Source organism: Protomyctophum parallelum (genome assembly GCF_964188405.1).
Source record: "Protomyctophum parallelum genome assembly, chromosome: 11".
NCBI classification, from domain to species: domain Eukaryota; kingdom Metazoa; phylum Chordata; class Actinopteri; order Myctophiformes; family Myctophidae; genus Protomyctophum; species Protomyctophum parallelum.
In genome coordinates this window covers 36,030,451-36,054,226 of record NC_139707.1, presented here as the reverse complement: position 1 = coordinate 36,054,226, position 23,776 = coordinate 36,030,451, and the positions used below count along the sequence as shown (strand labels likewise).

The 23,776-nt window shown below is 44.7% G+C and overlaps 1 protein-coding gene across 1 annotated transcript in view; it reads right to left on the bottom strand.

Annotated features, from left to right (window-relative positions):
- The window catches only part of pdia5 (protein disulfide isomerase family A, member 5), an 81,937-nt gene that overhangs the window by 23,547 nt on the left and 34,614 nt on the right, over window positions 1–23,776 (bottom strand). The window contains exons 8-13 of the mRNA XM_083776086.1: window positions 23,667–23,734; window positions 17,430–17,521; window positions 14,091–14,162; window positions 11,057–11,193; window positions 5,160–5,230; window positions 1,928–2,091 (exon numbers count right to left, since the gene is read on the bottom strand). Coding sequence (XP_083632212.1) covers window positions 1,928–2,091; window positions 5,160–5,230; window positions 11,057–11,193; window positions 14,091–14,162; window positions 17,430–17,521; window positions 23,667–23,734 — 604 coding nt within the window. The remainder of the gene's footprint in view (window positions 1–1,927; window positions 2,092–5,159; window positions 5,231–11,056; window positions 11,194–14,090; window positions 14,163–17,429; window positions 17,522–23,666; window positions 23,735–23,776) is intronic.

Here is a 23,776-nt window from a genome sequence, read left to right as displayed (position 1 = left end):
TTCAACTTTGACGGGTGCTAAACGGGACGCTCAGGTCGCCGTTTGTAGCACGCGGCGGTGCTATATAGCTGGCCAGTGCCAGCAAAGACTCGCTCAGAGAGGCAGAGTAATATAGCAGTAGATAAGTACACTTATAAGTATAAGTAGTATAAGTATAAGTAGTATAGGTAAGTAGTAAACAAATAATACTAGCGTCGACTCACGTGCTGGGAGCACTGCGGCGCAGCCTTCGTGGGAAAACAAGACAGCGTAAGCTGTCAAAGAGAACGAGCTATCCGTTCAACTTTGACGGGTGCTAAAACGGGACGCTCAGGTCGCCGTTTGTAGCACGCAACCGTGTGTGTTGCAGGGAAGCAGCGCGCACGCAGCCTATGCGAACAGGGGTTGTCTGCTTACCTTGTTCCCACGGAGAAAGAAGACGATGTGAAGCCCAGCTCCACTCGAAAACGATACAATAATAGTAGTATTAAGTCGCAGTCCCTGGAGGGCGAACGCACGCGTCACAGCTCCGACCAACAATGGTCGCGGGACTACCGGCGACTTAGTAGTAGCAAAGCAATAGTTCTGTTATCGTGCAGTTTAGTTCTGCTGTAGAACTCTGTGCTATGTACAACTTGCGCAAAGCGAGAAGAAATTAGGGACTGAGCCCCCGGATGACTGCCGGAAGTTATAGACGACTCCGGGTCATCACGGGGTCAACCGACATTGTTGGTATAAAATACTCGACTGCGCATGCGCGAAGGGACGTATTCAGTGCTTAAAGCACCGCCTCTGGCGGTCAGCAGGGACGAAATAGAACCGGTTTTCACAATGTATGTCAATAAATTCCACGTACCACCACACCACAAATCTGCATCCCATGGACAAGAAAAAGGGAAAAGTATAAATATAAATATAAAATGTCTAATAATATACTGAGACAGACTGCTTGATTTAATAACTGCTCCTCACTGACTTGATGATGTCAAATGTATTAACAAAATAAAAACGGGCCTACGTACGCTAACCTCCTCTTGCCTTTATCGGAGCCCTGGTCCTCTAATAGCCAGCTGCCGTACTGGTGCAATCACAGGTCTATTACACTTCCACTAGTGACCTCTCCACGGGTCAAAGCCTCATACGGACAAGGTCGTTAAAGATCGCCATCGGTGCCGATTGATTCTGCACACCACAGCAGTATGACACCACAAGAGTAGTGGAGTGGAAGAGAGGAGGAGGATATAATACCACACTGGTTGAGAAATACAAGTATGTCTTTTAGCCTCAGGGCAAAAAGGAAAGTGCCAGTGAGAGTTTATATCTGTTCCGTTTGTTAACCCAGTTAGGACTGCAGGGCCAGATTCTACAAAATGTCTTTTAAATAAAAAAAAACCTATGTTTCTACTGTACGTCAGTGGTTCTCAAGCTATTTCATGTCAAGGACCCCAGAAACTACAGTATGTAATTGGCCACCGACCCCCATCAGAAAATATGTTGTTCCACGTACCTCCTCCCCAGAAGCAAAGATTTGAGTTCAAAACGTTCACTCTGAAAGATTATATATTCAAAGATTTGGGCCACATTATCACGATTTATCTACAAGCTCGTTGCAAAGGACGTGTATAGGCGTCTTTAGGTCCTTTTTAATGATATAAAACGGGATCTCGCTGTAATCCATTTTTTGACAGCTCCCGTTGTTAGGCAACGCCTTGATCAGTGCTCCTGGACATGTTATGCGCATCCGCACATCATTCACTTCCTTGTTTGTGGGCCAACAAAACTATGTCTATTATCTCTGAATCTATATCGCTATGAGCTTGTAGATCCGCTATTATTCAATAGCTAAAGTATAACATAATGCTTAAACACACTGATCCAGTGCGACCGGGTATGTTATTGGCGTGTGTGTGTGTGTGTGTGTGTACTACTGAGATACATTGTGACTCACTTATGCAGGAACTCGATGATCTTGTCCTTGTTGCGGAGATGGGGCAGCGTGTACTTCTCCTCGCCCTTCTCGAAATATTTGACGGTGGGGAAGCCGGAGATCTTGAAGCGATCGCCGACCGCCTTGTGTATGGTCGTGTCCACGGCAGCCAACGCACCTGGACTCTGTTGAGATATTTATCCAGTACAATAACCAGTTATAACCTAATTAAACCGTCATTCAATTCAGGACGTGTGGAAGTAAAGAATTGCATGTAATTTCCCCATGAGCCCCTTGCAAAACGTAGCGAATGAGACCCCCCCATTAGCCATTGCGCAAATTAGACCGCTTCAAATATACCCCTTACATTATGCCAATCAACCCATTAAGACCTGTGGCTGATTCTACAAATGTCTCCAAAAGCAGTGCTTCCCAAACCTTTTCATGTTAAGGACCCCCAAATTGCAGAGATATGCGTGGGACCCCCATAATGAAGATTTCTACGGCTCCAGCAGTGATTCTCAACCACATTCATTTCAAGGACCCCCAGTTTGAAGTGCATTAGTCTACGGACCCCCATTGAATGGCATTTCTATCTCTGAGACCCCAATTTATATTGTAAAAATCAATGTTAATTTAACTAAAGTTACAGGCCCATAAGGGTCCACTCCAAACTATCATTTAGCTGGGGACCCAACTTATGTTGGTATCAAGGACCCCCAAAAGGAACTGCATTTGGCCACCGACCCCCGTCTCAAAATATTTAGTGCGGCTAAATACATTACATTTTTGGGGGTCCTTGACATGAAAAAGGTTGAGCACCACCGGCATAGAATGGTCTAAATGGGATAAACGACTTGAGGAGGGCTCCCGAGGAGGTCTGGAGGTGAAAGAGCCCAGTGCATCCGTATAGTTGGATAATGACCAGCCTCTCTTCCTATTGACCTCCGACGCTGGGCAGGCGGCAACGAGGAGCAGGTCCAGAACCTCAGGCCACGTGGGGACACTCGCGGGGAGGAGATAATTGCCTCTACGATCACAAGGCCGAGTTTTATAGGGCTGGGGGGCCGTGGGGCTGATGATGACGACCACACCCCCACAAATCAGAGACACACACACACACAGCTGAACATAAAGCTGAATGATGCTCTGACTGCAGTGTTGTTTTTGGCAGCAAATTTAGATCTTAGTTTTAGTCATAGTCTCTTGAATAGTTTTCATTTAGTTTCAGTCACATTTTAGTCACATGGAATGTTTTAGTGTTAGTCTAGTTTTAGTCGACTAAATTTACAGTTGATTTAGTCGAACAAATTCTGTTTTGGTGGGCCTTGATGCCGTCGTAATGACTGTTTCTTTCACTTGCTGAAAATAGCCGTTCTACAAGCTCACAACGCGTCACAGCGCAACACGTTATGGGCTTGTACTGTAGATTGTCTATTTTCAGCATGCAACTAATTGTAAAATGACTTATACTGGATCTCTCGTCCACTATAGTCCCTTCCTAACAATTTAGTCTAGTTTTTATTTGTTGACGAAATTGTCAATATATTTGGTCTTAGTTTTAGTCATCATAGCTTAGTTTTCGTCGGCGAAAAAAGGTAGTTGACGAACATTCTTCGTCAACGAAAACGACACTGTCTGACTGACTGGCTGCAGCAGCCAAGAGCTTTCAAAAATACTTTTGGTCATTTGACCAAAGTCTACTCAGACTTATGTGTGAACCCCAAAGACAGTTTTTAAGTTGCTCGATTAAAGCTGCTATAAGCAATATGTCGAACTTTTAATGACCTTTTCTTTTTGGTACAGCCAGCAATGGGTAGAACGCTCCCCCAAAAAATGTAGTCTCTGTGACACATCTAGGGGCCGCAATCTGCATTCAAAGATGTTCCTAGAAGCTTTGTCATTGGTCTAAACCCCCCCCCTGTTGCAATGACTAAGCAATCAGGCAGTAGACAGGCAATTCGACCAATGACAAAGCTTCTAGGAACATCTTTGAATGCAGATTGCGGCCCCTAGATGTGTCATAGAGACATTGCTGGCTGTCTGAATAAAGAAGAAAAAACAAAGGTCATTAACATTTTGGCATATTATTGCTTATAGCAGCTTTTATTATTATTATTATTTATTTAGTATTTAGATATTTTGATACAGAGTTTTTACTGTTTTTGTTATGTTTTGTATCCACAATGAGGTAACTGTGCTGTTACCAGACTCTTCACATACTAGAAACTAGAGCATTTCTGAAATAAATGGCAGAGCTGAAATCGACATGTAAACATGTAATAAATGCTTAAACATGTAGCTGGTGAAATGTTAGAGAAACTCCATTTTAACCGCGATAGATTCATCTAAAACACCCATCTTTTTTCTGGTGACTGATACTGCCCTTATTAAAAATAAATGAAAAGAGTAGATGAAAAACGGCCCCTCACGTATTAGGAGGGCAGTATCAAGTCACCAGAAAAAAAGATTGGGTCCATTCGATGAATCTATCATGGTTAAAATGGAGGTTGACGTTATAATGGGTTTATATGGGGAGGGCAAGCTAAAATGAATATCAAATTCTGAATACTGAATCGAGCAACTTAAAAAGAAACTAGTGGCTTTCTTACGATGCGTTGTTGGAACTTGCACAGATCACTGCGGATTATGCGACGTAGTTCCACAACAATAGAATAGTAATGAGCAATGCAATGCATGCATATGAATGTACAACACATGCACAAAAACACTCAATTACGTACACCAGTGTTGTTTTTGGCAGCAAATTTAGATTTCAGCTTTAGCCATAGTCTCTTGAATAGTTTCCATTTAGTTTTAGTCACATTTTAGTCACCTGGAATGTTTTAGTGTCAGTCTAGTTTTAGTCGACTAAATGTCATAAGATTTTAGTCTGCTAAATCTACAGTTGATTTAGTCGACTGAAATGTATTTTGCTGTCATAATGGCATCGCGCTGCGACGCGTTGTGAGCTTATTTTCAGCATGCCACCAAGTGTACAGCGACTTATAGTGGATCTCTTGTCCACTAGTCCCTTCCTAACATGATAGTCTAGTTTGTATTTGTTGATGAAATTGTCAATATATTTAGTCTTAGTCTTATATAGTTATTCATCACAGCTTAGTTTTCATTTAGTTTTCGTCAGTGAAAAAAAATGTAGTCGACAGATATTTTGTCGTCATAGTATTAGTCGACGAAATCAACACTGACGTTGTGCACGCACCACCGCACAGTGAGTCGCGTAAGGACTTACGTTTGAGTCCTTGTTGAGCGTCTCGGCGGCTTCGTCGTACTCCGGCTTCATCTTCTTACAGTGTCCACACCCTGCAGGATTACATATGAAGTTAAATAAACATAGCGTTATGGAGTCACTAATACCAACATGACACAAATGTAATGAATGCACAGCTTCAGGGCTTTTCTTTCTCCTCCCTTTCCATTCATGTAAAAACTGGCAAAAAAAAGAAATGACCTACACAAAACCAACACGGAGTGCCTTTAAATTGAACAATCTGATCCCTCTCTGGAGCATTACGTGTTCGCCCTGCGTCGTCTCGAACTAATCAGGGCTTCAAAAATAAACTGCCGTAATTCACTAGGTTTCCTACCACCTGTTACCATAGCTCGACATGTTTTTAATTCTTATTATTTTTTTAAGACCGGGGTGGTGGTGGTGGGGACGGGGGACGGGGGGGATGTGACAACTTCTGCACCTTAAACCCATTTAGGAGAGGAACCCCTTTCGGTGTTTTCAGCATTATGTTATACTTTAGCTGTTGAAAAGTAGCAGATCTACAAGCTCATAGCGCGCCACCGAGTGCCGCGCTACGAGCTTGTAGATCTGCTATTTTTGAAAAAAATGTGAAAATGTGGCGCAAATCTTGCGCCACATTTTCAGGGGTCCCTGAAACAACATATGTTCAGATGGGGGGGGGTCAATTACAGGTAATGTTTGAGTCGTTGACATGAAATTGTTTGAGAACCACCAATATAGAAACATTTTAGTAGAATGCGGTCTCAGTCCTATCCTAAATGCGTTAACGGGGCCATTGACCAGCCTCCGTGGTTGAATCATTACAGTCTGGCTCTCACCTCGAAATGGCGTGGTGGGGTTTAACAGCCATCATAAATTGTAAATCAAAAAGGGGTGGAGGGAAAAATCTTGGGTGTGTAGAACACCAACCCAAGGGTTTTTTTAGTCATGTCTGATCGCCCACTATACACACTTCACTCATCGACACTGGGCAGATGTTCGTGTGTGTGTGTGCGTGTGGCTGGGCGACTGCGGGAGTGACCCATACAGTACAGGAGAGGGTTCCAAATGAGTGGGAGTGTGAGAGGGGGAAAAAAGAAAAGAGGAAGAAAAGGACGGACTGACGGACGGAGAGGGGGAGGTAAAGGGAGAGCGAGAATGAGACAGAGGTCCTCGCAGAGAGAGAGAGAGAGAGAGAGAGAGAGAGAGAGCTCAGCCCCGTCCCGAGGCTAATAGAAATTCAGGAGACGGAATTCAATTACAGAGGTAGCAGTGCCAGGTCCCAGCATCCGCCACGCACCTCTCCGTCGAGGGCTAGGACAGGGTTATTAGCATTATAGATGTTTTGCATAGTTCCTGCTTTATCCGAGAGAACACAGGCGCCATGTATTTTGTGTGCGTGTGCGTGTGTGTGTGTGTGCGTGTGCACTACGGCAGCTCTAACGCAAGCTCCCGGCATCATAAATAAACACCGTGCTCGAAGCGTTAGATAAATATTGCATGAGTACGAGGCAACGAGTGACTGCGAGACTATTTTTCTTAGATCCAAAGTGACTCTCTTAGCACTCAATACAATATCTGTTGGTGGGATGATTCATCTTTGACGTCGTCTTAACTTAACCCATTTAGACCTGACACCTAGATTCTACAAAATGGCTTCTAAATCCTGACAGTTTTCTAAAAAAAAAAACATGTTTCTATATCAGTGGTTCTCAAACTATTTCATGTCAAGGACCCCCAGAATTATATGTAACGGAAAACAATCTCAAATGATGTTGTTCCAGGGACCCCCCCCCCCCTCAAGAAGCAAAGATTTGAGTTAAAAACGCTCTGAAAGAATATATATTTATTTTATATATACATTTTCACGATAAAAAAAAAAAAGCAGACCTACAAGCTCGAGCTTGTAGATCAGCTTTTTTTCCAAAAGCTAAAGTATAACATAATGCTTAGAAGACCAAAAGGGGTTCCTGCCGAAAATGGGTTAATGAATATGCCCTTTTACCGGGGCACCACACACACACACACACACACACACACACACACACACACACACACACACACACACACACACACACACACAGTGTGTACATAAACACACACGCGTGCACAAACTACGGGCCCGCCGTTTACACATTGTTGAATGAAAACGGGACATGAAAAAACTGGCACGCTGCCATTGCCATAACAGTCCCCGAGTTTCCCCCTCGCCTCAATAGGGCCACATTGCGGCGTTGGTGGCGCGATAGGCTATAAATCAAATGTGATGTGATGGCGCTTGGAAGGGAATTGCCTCCGTTTTCAATTGAGTCACTATATGCGGCGGTGCTCGTGCTGATTGTACTGGGCCTTAACGGAGAGTAGACCCGTGTTTGACCCCTTCAAAGCCAAGTGCATGAGGAAACATCTCTACTGTGTGTGTGTGTGTGTGTGTTTGTGTGTGTGCGTGCGTCAGGGGGGTGGGGGCATATGAGGGAGGTTACGGTAAGAGATGAATATTTCTGACTCAAGAGTCAGGGGGTTGGTTGGTCACAGTCGGGTATTGGGGACAAAGTCGCACGCACACAGCAGTGCAGGAGCAGCAGCCTGTGCGCAACGTGCTGAACAACGAGAGGGACAAAAGCAAGGAGAAACATGTGCTGTTCATTTTCTAAAGTGAAATAGTAGGAGGCAACAGTCATGACGTTAAGTTAGTGGGAGGGGGTGGGGGGGGTCCTGTGGGGGGCAGCGGTGGCTAAGCAGGGAGGAAGGCAAGGCACGCTTCTTTACCGTAGTCAGCAAAAGTCTTGACATAATTACCTATTTATGCACTGGCTCACACACACACAGCACGGCACGCACAGCTTTATCTGTGCTTTGGTTTCAAAGACAGTTAAGAGCACGGTCCCTCAGGGCCCCCATCTGCCAGGCACACGCACGCACACACGCACGCACACGCGTAATATGCCGATCGTTTAAAGTAGCTTTTACTTTAGAGAGGGACATAAGTAGTCCAGTAGTTCTGGGAAGTGGAGCGCTGAATTGGGGGAGTGTGTGTGCCTACCATTAAGAGTTGAACGCAAATACCACCCACCACACCCCCCTCCCCCCGACCCCCCTCCCCCGGTGGTGTGCAGCAGTTCGGTGGCGCTGAGAGGTGGACGGGATTCCAAGCTGATGCTAGTGGTGGTGACTGTGAGACCATTAATCTCACTCTGACAGCTGGGCCATTAAGAAAACTGCACCGAGGCATTGGGAGACTGTGTGTGCGCGCACGCGCGAGAGAGTGTGTGTGTGTCAGAATGAGAGAGAGTGAAAGAGACAACTGCAAGGTGTAGTCCTTTTTTTTTGTTGATACGATTGCGTGGACTGAAAATGTGCATGTGTGACACTGCAATGTATGTACATGCGAGACAGACCTGGCAACAATGACCATGTCTGCGTCATGTGTGTGAATGCAGACATGAACGAACGGCGCTATGACAGGAGAAATGCATAGAGACGATTGTTTGTACACTCTGCGTGTGCTTGCGTGTGCGTGCGTGTGTGTGTGTGTGTGTGTGCATGTGTGTGTGTGTGTGTGCCTGACTGTGTGGTTGTGACCTGGAAAAGCGTGCCCCAGCGGACTGCCTTCAGCCGTGACGGTGTAATGGTTGACTGGCCAGCTGCGGCTATAGCTAGCGTTGTTAAGACCAGAGAGCACTGTGCATGCAGACAGACAGACAGACAGAGCAGAAGGGGGAACCAGTCTTGCTTGCTTCCCGTGCCATCAAAAAGGCATGCACCACACACACACACTTCTACAAAAGGATGTCTGAGAATAGAGAGGCACCTGGGTGAGAAAGATGCAAAGAAAAGGCAAGGAAGGTTGGTGGGAGGGGGGGGGGGGAAGAGAGAGAGAGAGAGAGAGAGAGAGAGAGAGAGAGAGAGAGAGAGAGAGAGAGAGAGCACATATAAGGAGACAAACAAAAGAGGAAGTCATAATGGCAGACAAGAAAGGACGGGAGAGAAGTCGGGGAAAAAGGAATTACAGAAGTTGGGATGCAGAGAGAACTGACGAAAAAAAAGAAAAGCAGATTCAGATTGTGTTGTATGGCTGCTGCATTCAGAATGCCTTTATAAATGGGAGGAAACCATTTGCACGGTGATGTAGTACTAGTAGCTATGGCCTGCATTCATTACCATGGCATGCAGGGCATTTTGCTCCAGACAGCTCCCTAGCAACTAAAAGGCTGGACTTGAGGTTTAAAAAAAAAAAGTCTATTCCAATGACATTTTGGAATGTTTGCAATGTTTGGAACAATAGTACTGTGTTGCGTGAGCTCCAGCAATGACGAATGGGCTTATGTAATGTTCTGTTGTTGATGTGAGCTCTGGTGTGTGATACAAACTAAGTGAATTAGGAATGTTCCTGCAAAGGGCTTTTACGGGGGTCCGTTTAGAGTTTGTTGTTGGGCTACATTCCTTATCTAGCTAGACCTTAAGTAAACAAGTTAAATTTATATTTTAGGTAAAAATAAAATCCTCACTCTATTTCCATGTACTACCCTACAGTGTATACTTTGTACTCCCCCAGAGGTCTATACTAGGACACGTCATATATATATATATATATATATATATATATATATATATATATATATATATATATATTCGCCAAAAGTTACCAACCTACAAACGTGTTGTGGGCAACACAGACGTGTTGTGGGCTTGTATATTTACTTTTAAGGGTCAGACTTCTTTCTTTGCACTTCAAATCTATCCTTTCTCCATGAGACTAATTCATTAGAGCGAGAGAGAGGAGTGTGTGTGTGCGTGCGTCAATTTAACAAAGGTGCAGACGATCAGAAATCAGCAGAGTGAGAGACGTTTGCACCACTAGCGTATGCTAAATTGAAGTGGACTCGGCCCCAGACTTTTTTTCTCTCCCTGGAAATAAAAACGTCTGGGTTTCCGAGGCTATATACTAATCTACGAGCGGTGTGTGTGTGTGAGCTTGTAGATCTGCTATTTTCGACGAAGAGATCTGGTGTAGAGGGGGGGAAAGTACAGTGCCAACTCCGGTCCGTTTTAAGTGGTTCAGAACGGCAGACGTGACAGGATGACAAGGTGACACGGCTCGCTTTCTCCTCTCCTCTCTTTGGACATGGACCCCGTTTTGCCGCCAGCTGTCAGGTGGACTCTTGATAACGCGTTTAGACCGGAGGACGCAGCCGTGTCACCTTATAGCCGTTAACCACCACTTTTTAAACTTTAGCCGTTGAAAAATAGCAGATCTACAAGCTCGTAGCGCGGCTATGAGCGCTATGTAGATGTGCTATTTCTTTCTTTTTTTTTTATCGTGAAAATGAGCACACATCTTAGTTTAACTATATATAAACTTTTACGCAGCAAACATTTGTAACCCATATATCTGCTTCTGGGGGGGGGCGGGGCTGGAACAACATATTTCCAGATGGGGGTCCGTGGCCAAATACAGACAATTCTTTGGGTCCTTGACATCGTTTTAGAGCACCAGTGCACCACTGATACTTTTTTTTCTTTTTAGGAAACTGTCAGGATTTGGAAGACATTTTTTGTTATAGAATCTGGTCTGAGGTCTAAATGGGTTAACCCATTTTGGGGCGGGAACCCATTTTGGTGTTAGCATCATGTTGTGCTTTAGCTATTGAAAAATAGCAGATCTACAAGCTCATAGCGCGCCACCGAGTGGTGCGCTACGAGCTTGTAGGTCTGCTATTTTTTTTAAATCGAAGAGCATAGAAGACATTTTTAGAATCTGATCTCAGGTCAGAATGGGTTAATCAGACCAGTGTGTGTCCAGTGGAAACCTCGTATGAATCTGATCTCAGGTCAGAATGGGTTACAGCGTGCGTGCGGCGCTCCAGTGCCATCATGTACACGTCTGCTCTACTCACAGGGGGCGTAGAACATGACCAGCGCCGCGGGGTGCTCCTCCAGGAAGCTGTCAAAGGTGTCGTCAGTCAAGTGGAAGACCGGCGAGTCAGACTCCGACCACGGCACCTCGGGGGTCTTCTCCTGGGGCGGCTGAGGACTGGGCGAGAGAGGACAGAGAGAGAGAGAGACAGAGAGAGAGAGAGAGAGAGACACAGAGAGAGAGAGGGGTGAGAGTGAGACAGAGAGAGAGAGAGGGGTGAGAGTGAGGGGTATATACTGTATATATATACGTGTGAAAGAAAGAAGTAGGGGCCATTTAAAAGGCAGACATGTTTCAGCTGGTGCGTAATCTGTATGGACCAAAAATTAGATACAGATGTAGTCCACACACACTCCACCCTACCTCATACACACGCACACATGCACACACACACACATCTGGACTGGCCACGCCTGTATGACAGAGGACCCTCCTGTACAGCCAAGAAGACGTCTATACACTGGTAAACAAGAGTATGCGCACTCACACACAGTGTGTGCGTGTGTGGAAATACATGTCTACAAAACTGCATAAAGCACACAGACACCATGCAGGCTTTTCCCGGTATCGCACACGCACGCACGCGCACGTTAAATCCGCTTAAATGAGGGTATACATCTTCATGAAATGTCACAAACTGTACAACTGGGGTGGGCTGATAGGACTGTCATCTTTTTTTGTTTTTAGACAATCTGCTTAACCCAAAATGCCATCTGTCCCAGGCTATTCATCTATCTATGTCCCAACACATAGAAAACGGCCAGCGGTATCCATACTAAAAGATATATCAATTATTTCCTTTTGTTTCGTGGCAACAATTCCCTCCCTCCCTTCATTCCTTGACTAGCGGACAACTGGCCTTAACACGGTTGGCTCTTCCCCCGTAATGACTTTACATTATGGGGGGCGTAATGTCGTCCACCACAGAGTTAAACCTTCCAAACACACGCTGTACGTGCATGGTGGTTCTTATCTATGCTGACTCTCAGCTCATCTCTCTGCATGCATTACTTACTTTAAGTTACTTACTGCTATCGGAGAGACTATAGGGTTTGCGCGCATCAATGATTTACCCCTCTTCTTCTAGCCTGTGAGGGTTGGCCTGAACTGGCCTCCTGTGTGTGTGTGTGTGTGCGTGCGTGCGTGTGTGTGAGACCATGTGCAGTGGAGCCGAGCACGGGACACTTTCAGAAGCGGTCAGAGGGCTGATTATGATGGAAGTGTGGGGGCTGGAGGGGTGTCGAGACATGCATCTGTAGCTGCTGGACTGCACAGCTCCTGTTATGTGTGTCTGTGGGGGAGACCCTCGGCCCCATCGGGGGGGACCGTTTCCTCAAACATCGTCCTCACTTTTGGCCCTTGCCTGCTTGCTGCTCGACTGCTTTCCTGTGAAAAGCTCTGCTCAGTGGAGCCCATAGGCGGAGGGGGGGGGGGGGGGGGGGGGGGGGGGGGGGGGGGAGAGGGGGGGCGGCGGTGGCTCAGGGGTAGAGTGGCCGGATGGTAACCGCAAGGTTGCCAGCTCGAACCCCGTGGGCTCCCCCAGAGTTAGTGTCGAAGTGTCCTTGAGCAAGCGACACTGAACCCATAATTGCTCCTGATGTGCTGGTTGGTGCCATGCATGGTTTCCGCCGCCATCGGTGTATGAATGTGTGTGTGAATGGGTGAATTGATGGACAATCTATGTAAAGCGCCTTGGGTAAAGGTGCTATATAAATGCATCATTTACCATTTATAGTAGAGGTTGCTGTGATGGATGGCGCTTATCCGACACAAAAGTCTGACATCCGCAAATCACCCGTTGCTCCCAGGCACGTGTTGGTCCGACATGCGTTTTGCGTCGTGTTTATAGTGAAGGTTAGGTTAGGGTTTGGGAGGGTAATGAATGACGGACTGTCGGTATGTCGGAACGTACTGTATGCGTGTACCCGTGACGGTTGGGTGAAGAACAGTGGCTGTAGTTAACCCACTTGGCGTCACTGCAGTAGATGTACGTCAATTAAACCCCATCATGTAATCCTACGCTCAACGCCATTGATCAACGGCAATTGCACTTTTATAGTGCATTCCATCATTCAAAGTCATAATGCTACTTACGTTAGCATCGGGTTGCTAGCCGTTGTTGTCATAACACTGGGTCGCTCATCTTAGATCGTCGGCACCATAAACACCCCTTCTATTCTATCCGTTTCTTTCAATGGCCTGTATCTCCTATTCCTTGTCCCAGATGGCATTTTGGGTCAAAACAAGGTTTATATCACAGCAGGGAGCGGACGTTGTGGAGCCCTCCACTGCACCGGCTTAGCTCCGTTTGCTACAGCGGAGCCGTCCAGCACCCGTTCAACTTCTTATATTATGACCAGTACCGGAAGTCTGAATAAGAGCTAAACTGGGAGAAATGCTGGCGTGAATTATATCATGATTTGTCAATAAATGTGTTAAGCGTTAGGACAGACAGGCAGATGCCAAAATGTCCTCTCAGTACAGGGTTGTGTAGCATGGAATGACCTTCCTCTGCGCATAAGGGATTGTGCTACATTTCCCTCTTTTAAATACAATCTGAAAAAATGGTTGCTTGAAAACCAAAGCTGCGACCATTCATGATTATTTTAGGTGCATTTCTTTTTTATGCTGTGTGCCCCAATCCCCATGTAATGTCATGTAAATGTATTCCACTGTTTGACTGTCTGTTTTTCCGTTTTGTGTTCCCTGTGAGGACTGCGGAAAGTAAGAGGGGAGTAGGAGGGGAGCAAATGAAAGAAGAAGACTGAGAGAGGACGACAGATGACATGACATTATCTGGAGTGGACAGAAAGAGGCAAGAAGTAAACACAGTCAGTGGTACTGATGCTATAGCCCTGCTCTGTGAAGCAGGCAACACAGTCACTACAGCCAGGGGTCAAAACTCTACTTTGGAACCCACTGTAATGGGTTTTGAGCAATATGAGCGTGTTTATGCGCAACAATGTGTCTGTGTGTGTGTGTGTGTGCGTGCGTGCGTGTGTGAATATACTCACTTCCTCATCCAGTCGGCGATGTCCCTGGCTGTGGCCCCATAGTTTTCATAGTGGTGAAGAAACTTCCCCTTTCTAAAAAAGAAATAATAAAAAAGGGACAAAAGAGCACAAGAAAGAGATCTCTATATCTAATGTCTGGCAGGAGGAACGCTCCATCACTGGAACTGTTGGAAGTCAGAGACACAGAGGAAACCACACTTAACCCATTTAGGCCTGAGATCAGATTCTAAAAATGTCTTCTACATCCTGACAGTTTTCCATTCTGACCTGAGATCAGATTTAAAAAATGTCTTCTACATCCCGACAGTTTTCTGAAAAATCTATGTTTCTATGTCAGTCGTTCTTCGATTTTTCAAAAATAGCAGACCTACAAGCTTGTAGATCTGCTATTTTTCAAAAGCTAAAGCATAACATAATGCTAACACCAAAATGGGATCCCGCCCAAAATGGCTTAATGCAGGTCATGTGTTTTGCCGAGGGTTGTGAGGGGGGGTTGGAAGTGGAAAACTAGGATATCCAAAAACACAGCGACATGAACAGAGTTGAGTTACAGTCGCCCAGCCTCTCTCATATCCTTTTCTAAATCCATAGAATACTGTATGGATACTGTAAACGCTACAACCCAGAAAGCCAGGGGGGGGGGTCAAACCTTTGGAGCGTAACAAAACTGTCTCCAAACTGAAAGGAAAGTAAAACAAAAAAGGCTCAGACTGAAAAGTTCAACTATGACAGATTTCTTACCCCATTTTTTAGTTTATTTTATAGGAGAAAGCGCACGACGATATGACAAGATATATTGCACTGGCGCCATGAATTAGAAATGAGTGGAGGAAAAAAATAAAAATAAAAACAGCGCTTCGACAGTGTGCGAGTGCGAGAAGATTCAGATCGCCTTGGGAGAAGAGCCTGGCAGGAGATTTTCATCGAAAGGCAATAACTTTCTTTATCTTCCACTGCTTTTGTTTTTTTCGTGTGTGTGTGTGTGTGTGTGTGTGTGTAATGATACCGGACAGAAAGAAAACACCGTCATTGAGGTCAATAGGTCCCGTGGTGCTTGAGATGGACACTGAGCGGTACTAGTTGGTACGGTAGGAGTACTCCTCGGATTTGGAGCTTAGAAGGAAGATTGTTCCGTTAACCTACCACTTTATCGCCACGCACGCAGCTTACTCAATCATTCACCAAGTAGATGGCACACACGCACAGTGGAAGAACACCGACTTGTGTGAATGTCAAATAGATAGTTCTTTACTGCATTGTTTCAGCCTGCAATTGTGCGGTTTAAAGGACAACCGCAAGGACATCAGGAGGAAGTTGAATTATAGTTCGAAACTTGTGTCATACACAATAAGACAGACGACGCCGTTGAACAGGCTCTGCAAACAAGCAGTACGTCATCTGAAGACAAAGCAAAAAAGGTAAAAAAGAAAAGAAAAAAGACCTTGAGCTCCGGCTGGCTCTTGGTAGCAGGTGCAGCAGGCAGATAACTCCAGTGGTGTTGATGGGCGATTCTCCCTGCGGTGATTAGCCCATGTTTATCAGCTGAGGGGCTCATTACTGAAGCCAATGGGCCCGGATGGTCGTTAGCTTAGGGCCGGCACTGACACTAATGTGCTCGCGGGCTAACGGACTGGCCCTGGCTCAGAAGACACACATGCCTGTACTTATTACACACACACACACACACACACACACACACACACATCACACACACACACACACACACACACACACACACACACACACACATCACACACACACATCACACACACACCAACCACAGGGGCACTTAATCAGCCCCAGTCTAATTAAAAGGCCAGTCTGGATAGGGGAGAGCATTTAATGTGGAGATGGTGGATGATAAGAGCCGGCCCGGTCCAGGAAGCCTTAGTGGAATGGAGCGCTGGGGAAGGTCTACAACAACATAGGGCTTTCAAAAGTGGGGGCAGCCCGCCGCGGCTATTATTGACACATTTTTAATTTAAGATTATTGTGCCAGCTTAACCACTGGGGGGTGTCCGTATTAAACAAACATGTCTGCTCTCCTCCTGCTGTGTATGCAGTTTAGAAGAACCTGGTGTCTGAAGTGGCCACCGGTGCTACAAACAGCAAGTGGCTCAGGGCTAAGTTAGAACTGGACACTTAGATATGTTTTTCACACTTCTAGAGCATATCCGCGGTTTATGGGCATACCTAACTAATACCCAATTTCCATTTTTGTGTATTTTTACATCAAAAGGTCCATAGAAAGCCAATTCGTACGACTTTCTTTGAACATAAAACTGCGTGCTGCGTGATGACGTGTCGAGGCCCGAAGAGAAATCTCGATTTCATTCATTTTATTCCCATTGCTGCAGTTCCTCCAAACACAGCTGCTTTTGATTACAGAACTACTCCATTTTTAATCTCATTCACGATGACATCCAGACAGCGTATTACTCATGTGAAACTTAATCAGCGCGCTAATATACAATAATGAAAACATTATAGGTTAGAAATAACAAATAAGCCACGTAGTAGCACACAATGCTGAGCTATTGCCATCTGTCTCAGTCTCTCACTTATAAACAAACGGGCTCACGTCGCGAATACTAACGTCACATATCGCTCTAGATTGCTTCAGAAACACAGCCGTTTGAGACTGGAAACTTCCAAATAAAAATGCACCAAAAAGCCATTTCACCCCATCTTTAACCAATTTTGGGCAGGAACCCCTTTTGGTGTTTTAAAGCATTATGTTATGCTTTAGCTATTGAAAAATAGCAGACCTACAAGCTCATAGCGCTGCACTACGAGCTTGTAGATCTGCTATTTTTGAAAAATCGTGAAAATGTGCCTGAAATCTTTGAATATATTCTTTCAGAGCGAGTTTTTAACTCAAATCTTTGCTACTGGGAGGGTCCCTGGAACAACACATTTTCAGATGGGGGGGGGGGGGGGGGGGCGGCAGCCAATGTCATATATATATTTGGGGGTCCTTGACATGAATATGTTTGAGAACCATTGACATTTTTTCAGAAAACTGTCAGGATTTTGAAGATTTTTTTTTACATTTCGACGTCAGGTCTAAACGGAACCCATATTGAGCAGGAACCCCTTTTGGTGTTAGCATTATGTTACGCTTTAGCTATTTAAAAAATAGCAGATCTACAACAGAGTGGCGCGCTACGAGCTTGTAGGTCTGCTATTTTTGAAAAATCGAAGAACGACTGACATAGAAACTGACATAGCTTTTTCAGAAAACTGTCAGGATTTTGAAGACTTTTCTTTTTTTAATGTCAACGTCAGGTCTAAATGGGTTACGGTGAGACGGAATGAGAGCGGGGGAGGGGAACTCACTCGAAGTAGCAGAAGGTGGGGTAGCCCTTGACATCGAACTCCGACTTGAGGCCGTCGAATTCAGCGGGGTGCACGTTCATGCCTGCCAGCACCTAGCGGGGTGGGGTTAAACAGGACGGACAGAGAGCAATAGTGAGACGGAGGGGAATATGAGAGGGATAAGAGGAGAGAGAGAGAGAGAGAGAGAGAGAGAGAAAGAGGAAGGTCATCAGTAAAACTTGCATAATTATTAGAGATATAAGGATAGACTACTCTGCAGTGTTGTTTTCGTCGACTGAAACCAAGACGAAAAATGTTCGTCGTCGACTACCTTTTTTTCACTGACGAAAACTAGATGGAAACCAAATGAAAACTAAGCCATGATGACTAAAACTATGACTAAATATATTGACAATTTCGTCAACAAATACAAACTAGACTAAAGTGTTAGGAAGGGACTAGTGGACGAGAGATCCAGCATAAGTCATTTTACACTTGGTTTCATGCTGAAAATAGCAGATCTACAACCTAGATAGGCTATTTTCAGCCAGTGTAAAATCAGTCATTACGACATCAAGGCCTGACAAAATACATTTTAGTCGACTAAATCAACTGTGGATTTAGTCGACTAAAATCGTATGAAATTTAGTCGACTAAAACTAGACTAACACCGAGATATTCCAGGTGACTAAAATGTGACTAAAACTAAATTAAGTCTCATTCCAAAGACAATGACTATAACTAAAATAGAAATTTGCTGCCAAAAACAACACTGCTTCTCTGTATAGGATGCTGAGGTGAAGGCAGTAGGGAAACATCAATTATCACTTATATGCCATCAACAAGGAACCCACCCGTGAAAGAACTATTTGTTTGGCGTTTGTCCGCATATGTCCATATGTCCCCCGAGATCACAACCGGTTTTTGCAGTGCTTCTTATTGATGGTGCCACGTCATCTCTTTAAGCCTACCGTTGTACTGTTCCTACTGTATCAATGATAAACTAGATAAGGTGCCCCTCGGGGCACAGCAGGTCTCCACCAGGCCAGGTCAGGTTGTGGCCTCCTGGTGGCGCTATAATAGGCCAATGTGAAAAGGGTGCCATTTGTTCTTACGCCTTTTAATGGCAATTGGATGATTTGGGGCATTTCGTTCCAAACATGTGTTTTGCTAAAATCCACCTGTTGGTGGCGCTATAACATACCAATGTGAAAATGGTGGGATATATTCCTCAGCCTGGTAGGAAAGTGCGTGAAAGATTTCATGTAAATTGCACGCTGCGTTCATGATTTGAGGCTTGTTGTTCAAAACGGGGCCAATCCTGCAAACTTTGAAAGCCAATGTTAGCCAATTGAATATGAAATATTATATAGACATATAATAGAAGGAAAGATCCGCCTTGAGCACATGACTAGAGATTTTTGGACAAAATATAGTAATATTAAAAAAAAGTTTCCAAAATCGGCCTCATGGTGGCGCTATAACAGGCCATTCTGGAAAATGTGGGGCAGAGGTTCATCGTTGGCATCCAGGGAGTCTATTTGTGTAAAGTTTGGCATCGACCGGGTTAACGGTGCCGAAGATTAGCTGGTAACGGACGGACATACTCTCTCCCCATGCCTTCGGACAACAACAAGAGACAAGGGCTAAAACATCTAAACGTTTGCCCAAGCGTTTTGGAAAGTCTCCTTTATTCCATCTTCTGATCTCTTTTCCGCCGTTAAGCCGATTCCACACTCGGGAGTCGGGTGTCGCTGCTAATATGTAGGAGGGTAGGGTATACAATTGTAGAACATGAATTGCACTACTTAGTTTTGCTATCCAGAACAGATAGGGGGATACAATTTCTAAGCACAAGCAAGAAATGGACAAATGCAAACAGATTTGCAGCCCCGGGCCAGGCGCTTTGCTCACTCAGCCTCTAAATCTGATATCGTATCAGATTTAGCACCACTTCAGACAAGGCATTAACCCATTTGGGGCGGGAACCCCTTTTGGTATTTTAAAGCATTACGTTATACTTTTAGCTATTGAAAAATAGCAGACCTACAAGCTCGTAGCGCGGCACTCGGTGCCGCGTTCCGAGCTTGTAGGTCTGCTGGGAGGTCTGGGGAGGTCGCTGCGGAGGTCGCTGCAGAACAACATATTTTTCAGATGGAGGGGCCGGAGGCATATTACATATAATTTTTGGCGTCCTTGACATGAAATATTGAGCACCACTGATACAGAAACATAGGGTTTTTCAGAAAACTGTCAGGATTTTGAAGAATTGTTTTAAATTTCGACGTCAGGGCCAAAATGGGTTAATGCATTCGTAAAACTACGATGGTGGTAGAAATATATGTAAAGAAAAGACCTGGTTGTCCCGCTGCTCATTATTTCTCCTCTCGTCACTTGGCTTCCACACCAGGCATGCACAAAGGCACACACACATACAGTCATACACATGCACAAAGGCACACACACACACCAGTAAGACCCTGCCCTGATGGCGAGAAGACCTTGCCCTTTATAGCAGTGTTGTTTTTGGCAGCACATTTTGATTTTAGTTTTAGTCATAGAGTCTCTTGAATAGTTTTCATTTGGTTTTAGTCACATTTTAGTCCCCTGGAATGTTTGTTAGTGTTAGTGTCTAGTTTTAGTCGACTAAATGTCATAAGATTTTAGTCGACTAAATGTAGTTGATTTAGTCGACTAAAATGTGTTTTGGTGGGCCTTGATACTGTCATATATGATGCCAAAAATGTGCTGCTGAAAATAGCAGATATATGCACACAACGCGTCATGCTGCAACGCGTTGTGTGCTTGTAGATCTGCTATTTTTAGCATGCAACCAAGTGTATAAGTGTAAACTTATACTGGAACTCTTGTCCACTAGTCCCTTCCTAACATTTTAGTCTAGTTTTTATTTGTTGACGAAATTGTCAATACATTTCGTCTTAGTTTTAGTCATCATAGTTTAGTTTTCATGTAGTTTCCATTTAGTTTCCGTCAGTGAAAAAAGTTTCATTTTTCGTCTTAGTTTTAGTCGACGAAAACACCACTGATGAAGAGGTACAGTATGCCTGCTGTCCACAGTGCCCTGTGCTGTAAGGAGTTGTGAAGGTCCCAGTTGGAGATCTATCATTCTGGAGATCAAATCATTCTGTTGAGCTGGTCGAGTCATCATTGTGATGTCGGAACATAATTGTGAAGTCAGAATCTAGGGCTTTGATGTCAGATAAACATATGGAATTAATTCTGTACTGGCCCATATATGGAGCGTGTCTTGAGTGCACAGGGTTTGATGAGGTCAGATCAACATAATGTTATGTCAGAACAGGTCAGCTCCATATATGGAGATCTAAGGGTTTGGATGAGGTCAGATCCAACATATGGAATGAATGCTGTATTGGCCATATATGGAGCGTGTCACGAGGCGTGACGGACGCCTCGTGCAAAGTTCTCATAGTAAACAGGGACCTACGGTCGCGACAAACAAACTCCCACCGTCATGAAGGTATGCAGTGTGTCTGTATATATTTTTGCATGCATGAGGCATGAGCAATTAGGTGCACGCACAGTGCTGTGCACATCAGAGATAATCGTGTCCCATTATGTTAAAGAACATAGTCGGCCTGCTTCACAAAAATGGAATAAATAAATAACTCAAACAAAAGCACGTCTAATTACCTTTCCATTAATTTCCTGCTCCGTGAGAGGCAAACACGATGTGCCAATTTACTTCATTGTCTCCTCACCCATCTCTCTCTCTCTCTCTCTCTCTCTCTCTCAGACAAAGAAAATTGGGGGGTCAAATCTTCGTAAACCTCCAACTAAACTATGCCATAATCATATCAGTTTATCCATCCATCCATCTTCTCCTTCTTTGACCAACAGTAACCCAATTTCCATCACTGATGGCAAACAGTGTTCAGGTGTGTCTAGATTTATCTAAATGGTACAGATGGTACATATATATTTGTGGTTTTTTTTAGTGGTGCAACCACTCCTACGGAGCTATATGTGTGGCTGGGTCTGAGCACGAAAACAGCATGGTTGTTTTTCACCACCTGTGTGCAACCTAACACACACACACAAACACACATGCACATATTAACTTTATATACAATATGATGCTTTCGGGTGTGCCAATACAGTACAGTACAGTACAGTACAGTACAGTGACAGTACAGTACAGTAGAGGGTACTCTGTACTCTGTCATTTCTCAACCGTTTCGGACGTGGGGCGGCTCACCAGAACCGGGCCGGCACCCTGGCTGTGGTCCTGTGGGTCTGGAGCTCCACACGGATTTGCAACACTCACTTCACAATAGGTGTGATTTTTTTATATTGTCTAAAAAATAAATATTCCCCATTATTCTTTGATTGGATGCGGGCAGGACGCACGTTTGGGTGGGCTGGCTCTGACCCACACCTCCTGCCCCGTCCTAGAACCGACCCTGCCATGCTTTAGGGGACTAGGGAATAGGGACGCCAGATGGTTGTGGTTCACCTAACTTTTTAATGAAATTTTGTTGGAACATATCTAGACAGTCTATATTCCCTCTCCCAAAAGGAAACGCATGTATTTAATCCATTCAGGACAGGGGAACCCCTTTTGGTGTTTTAAGCGTTATGTTATAATTTAGCTAGTGAAAAATAGCAGATCTACAAGCTCATAGCGCAGCACTGAGTGCTGCGCTACGAGCTTGTAGGTCTGCTATTTTTGAAAAATCGTGAAAATGTGTCTCAAATTTGGAATATATATCCTTTCAGAGCGAACATTTTTAACTCAAATCTTTGCTTCTGGGAGGAGGTCCCTGGAACAACATGTATTTTCAGATGGGGGTCGGAGGCCAAAAAGATGTGATTCTAGGGGTCCTTGACATGAAATAGTTTGAGAACCATGCACTGACACAGAAACAGAGGTTTTTTCAGAAAACTGTCAGGATTTAAAAGACATTTTGTAGAATCGTCGTCAGTCAGGTCTAAATTAATTCTGAACACAAGGACTTTGTGTATTCCAAGCTGGTTCACAAACTTGATCCAGGCATCCTGCATCTCTCTCTCTCTCTCTCTGCTCAAAGTGCTCTCAGAGATCATTTCATCGTCTAGCAAGCAGCCCAGACACACCTAATCCTCCCGCTCCCTCGTGCCATAGTGCTTCTCCGACGGCTTCGGTTTCACCCTAAAAGGTGTTTAGGTGACCGATGAGAACGGGGGAGCGGAGGAAGCAGGGGGAGGAACACGACTCCGCGTTGACTCTGCGTGCGATCTGAAGAGGCAATTAATCCATGAAGAGATTACACTAAAAGTTTTCAGTATTAAGTAATCATGCGGCTCGGGGCATCGGATACGAAAGCCCATCTGATACCACACTGTGATAGCTTTAACACGGAGCCCGCCGGAACCGTAGTAAGCGGTAGAATTACTTTTGTCTGGCAGCCTGCCTCTATATTCTTTAATCCATGTTTTGATCGGATCGAATCGTTAGCTGCCACTTACACTTATAGTGTAAGTGGGACAGTGGCCGTGGCCATTTTGAAGATGCGCGCGCATCCATTTGCACTCTATGTTCTGCTTTCAATGGCCTGCATCTCCAAATCGGCGCAATGAATGTCGTTTCTGGTGAAAACGGCATTATGTCATCGTAACACCCGGTTACAGATATTTGGCTCTTCAAAATAAGGGTTGCAAGCGCAAAACCGTGGCAATGCGCGATACATAGATGAATAAATCCTGGCGTCCATTGTGTTTTAACAGTTGAGTGCTGAGCGAGTGAGCGTGCAGGCTTTTAATAAAGGCCAGAACACCCATGAAGCACCATTTCATTCCAGCAGTGTGAAGAGGGTGCTGGATAATGATGAATGCGTATAGATCATCCCAATGTTTCCAAAAACCAAACAGAATGAGGCCAAGCTGTTTTAAAGTAAATGAAAACATATTAAAAACACATCTGGACATCTGGCGTGAGCGAGCTAACCTATGAAAAGTGTAGGTGAAGTTACTTTAAAAATGTCATATTAGTCATGTTAAAGTAACTCAACCATCATTTTAAAATAAGCGTGCTTTAGAATATTAAGTTATTCAGTATGAGATTACTTTTGAGGTACTTATGTCTAGGCATTCGAAAATGGAATGAAAACAATTCAAACATGTTGAAGGCGTTCCCAGTTCAACTCTGTCCGCGAGCCAACGAAAATAAGTGGAAAAGGGTATGAAAGCTTCTGAAAACCTGGGACTTACGCACGGAACCTCTTTTCTTTGTTGACTTACGTATTTTCCTTTGGTCTCTGTGGCCGCTTGCTGATAAATGGGCTGCATTCTTTTGCACACGCCACACCCTATATCCCCCCAAAGAAACACAAAGCAGAATAATGGTTATT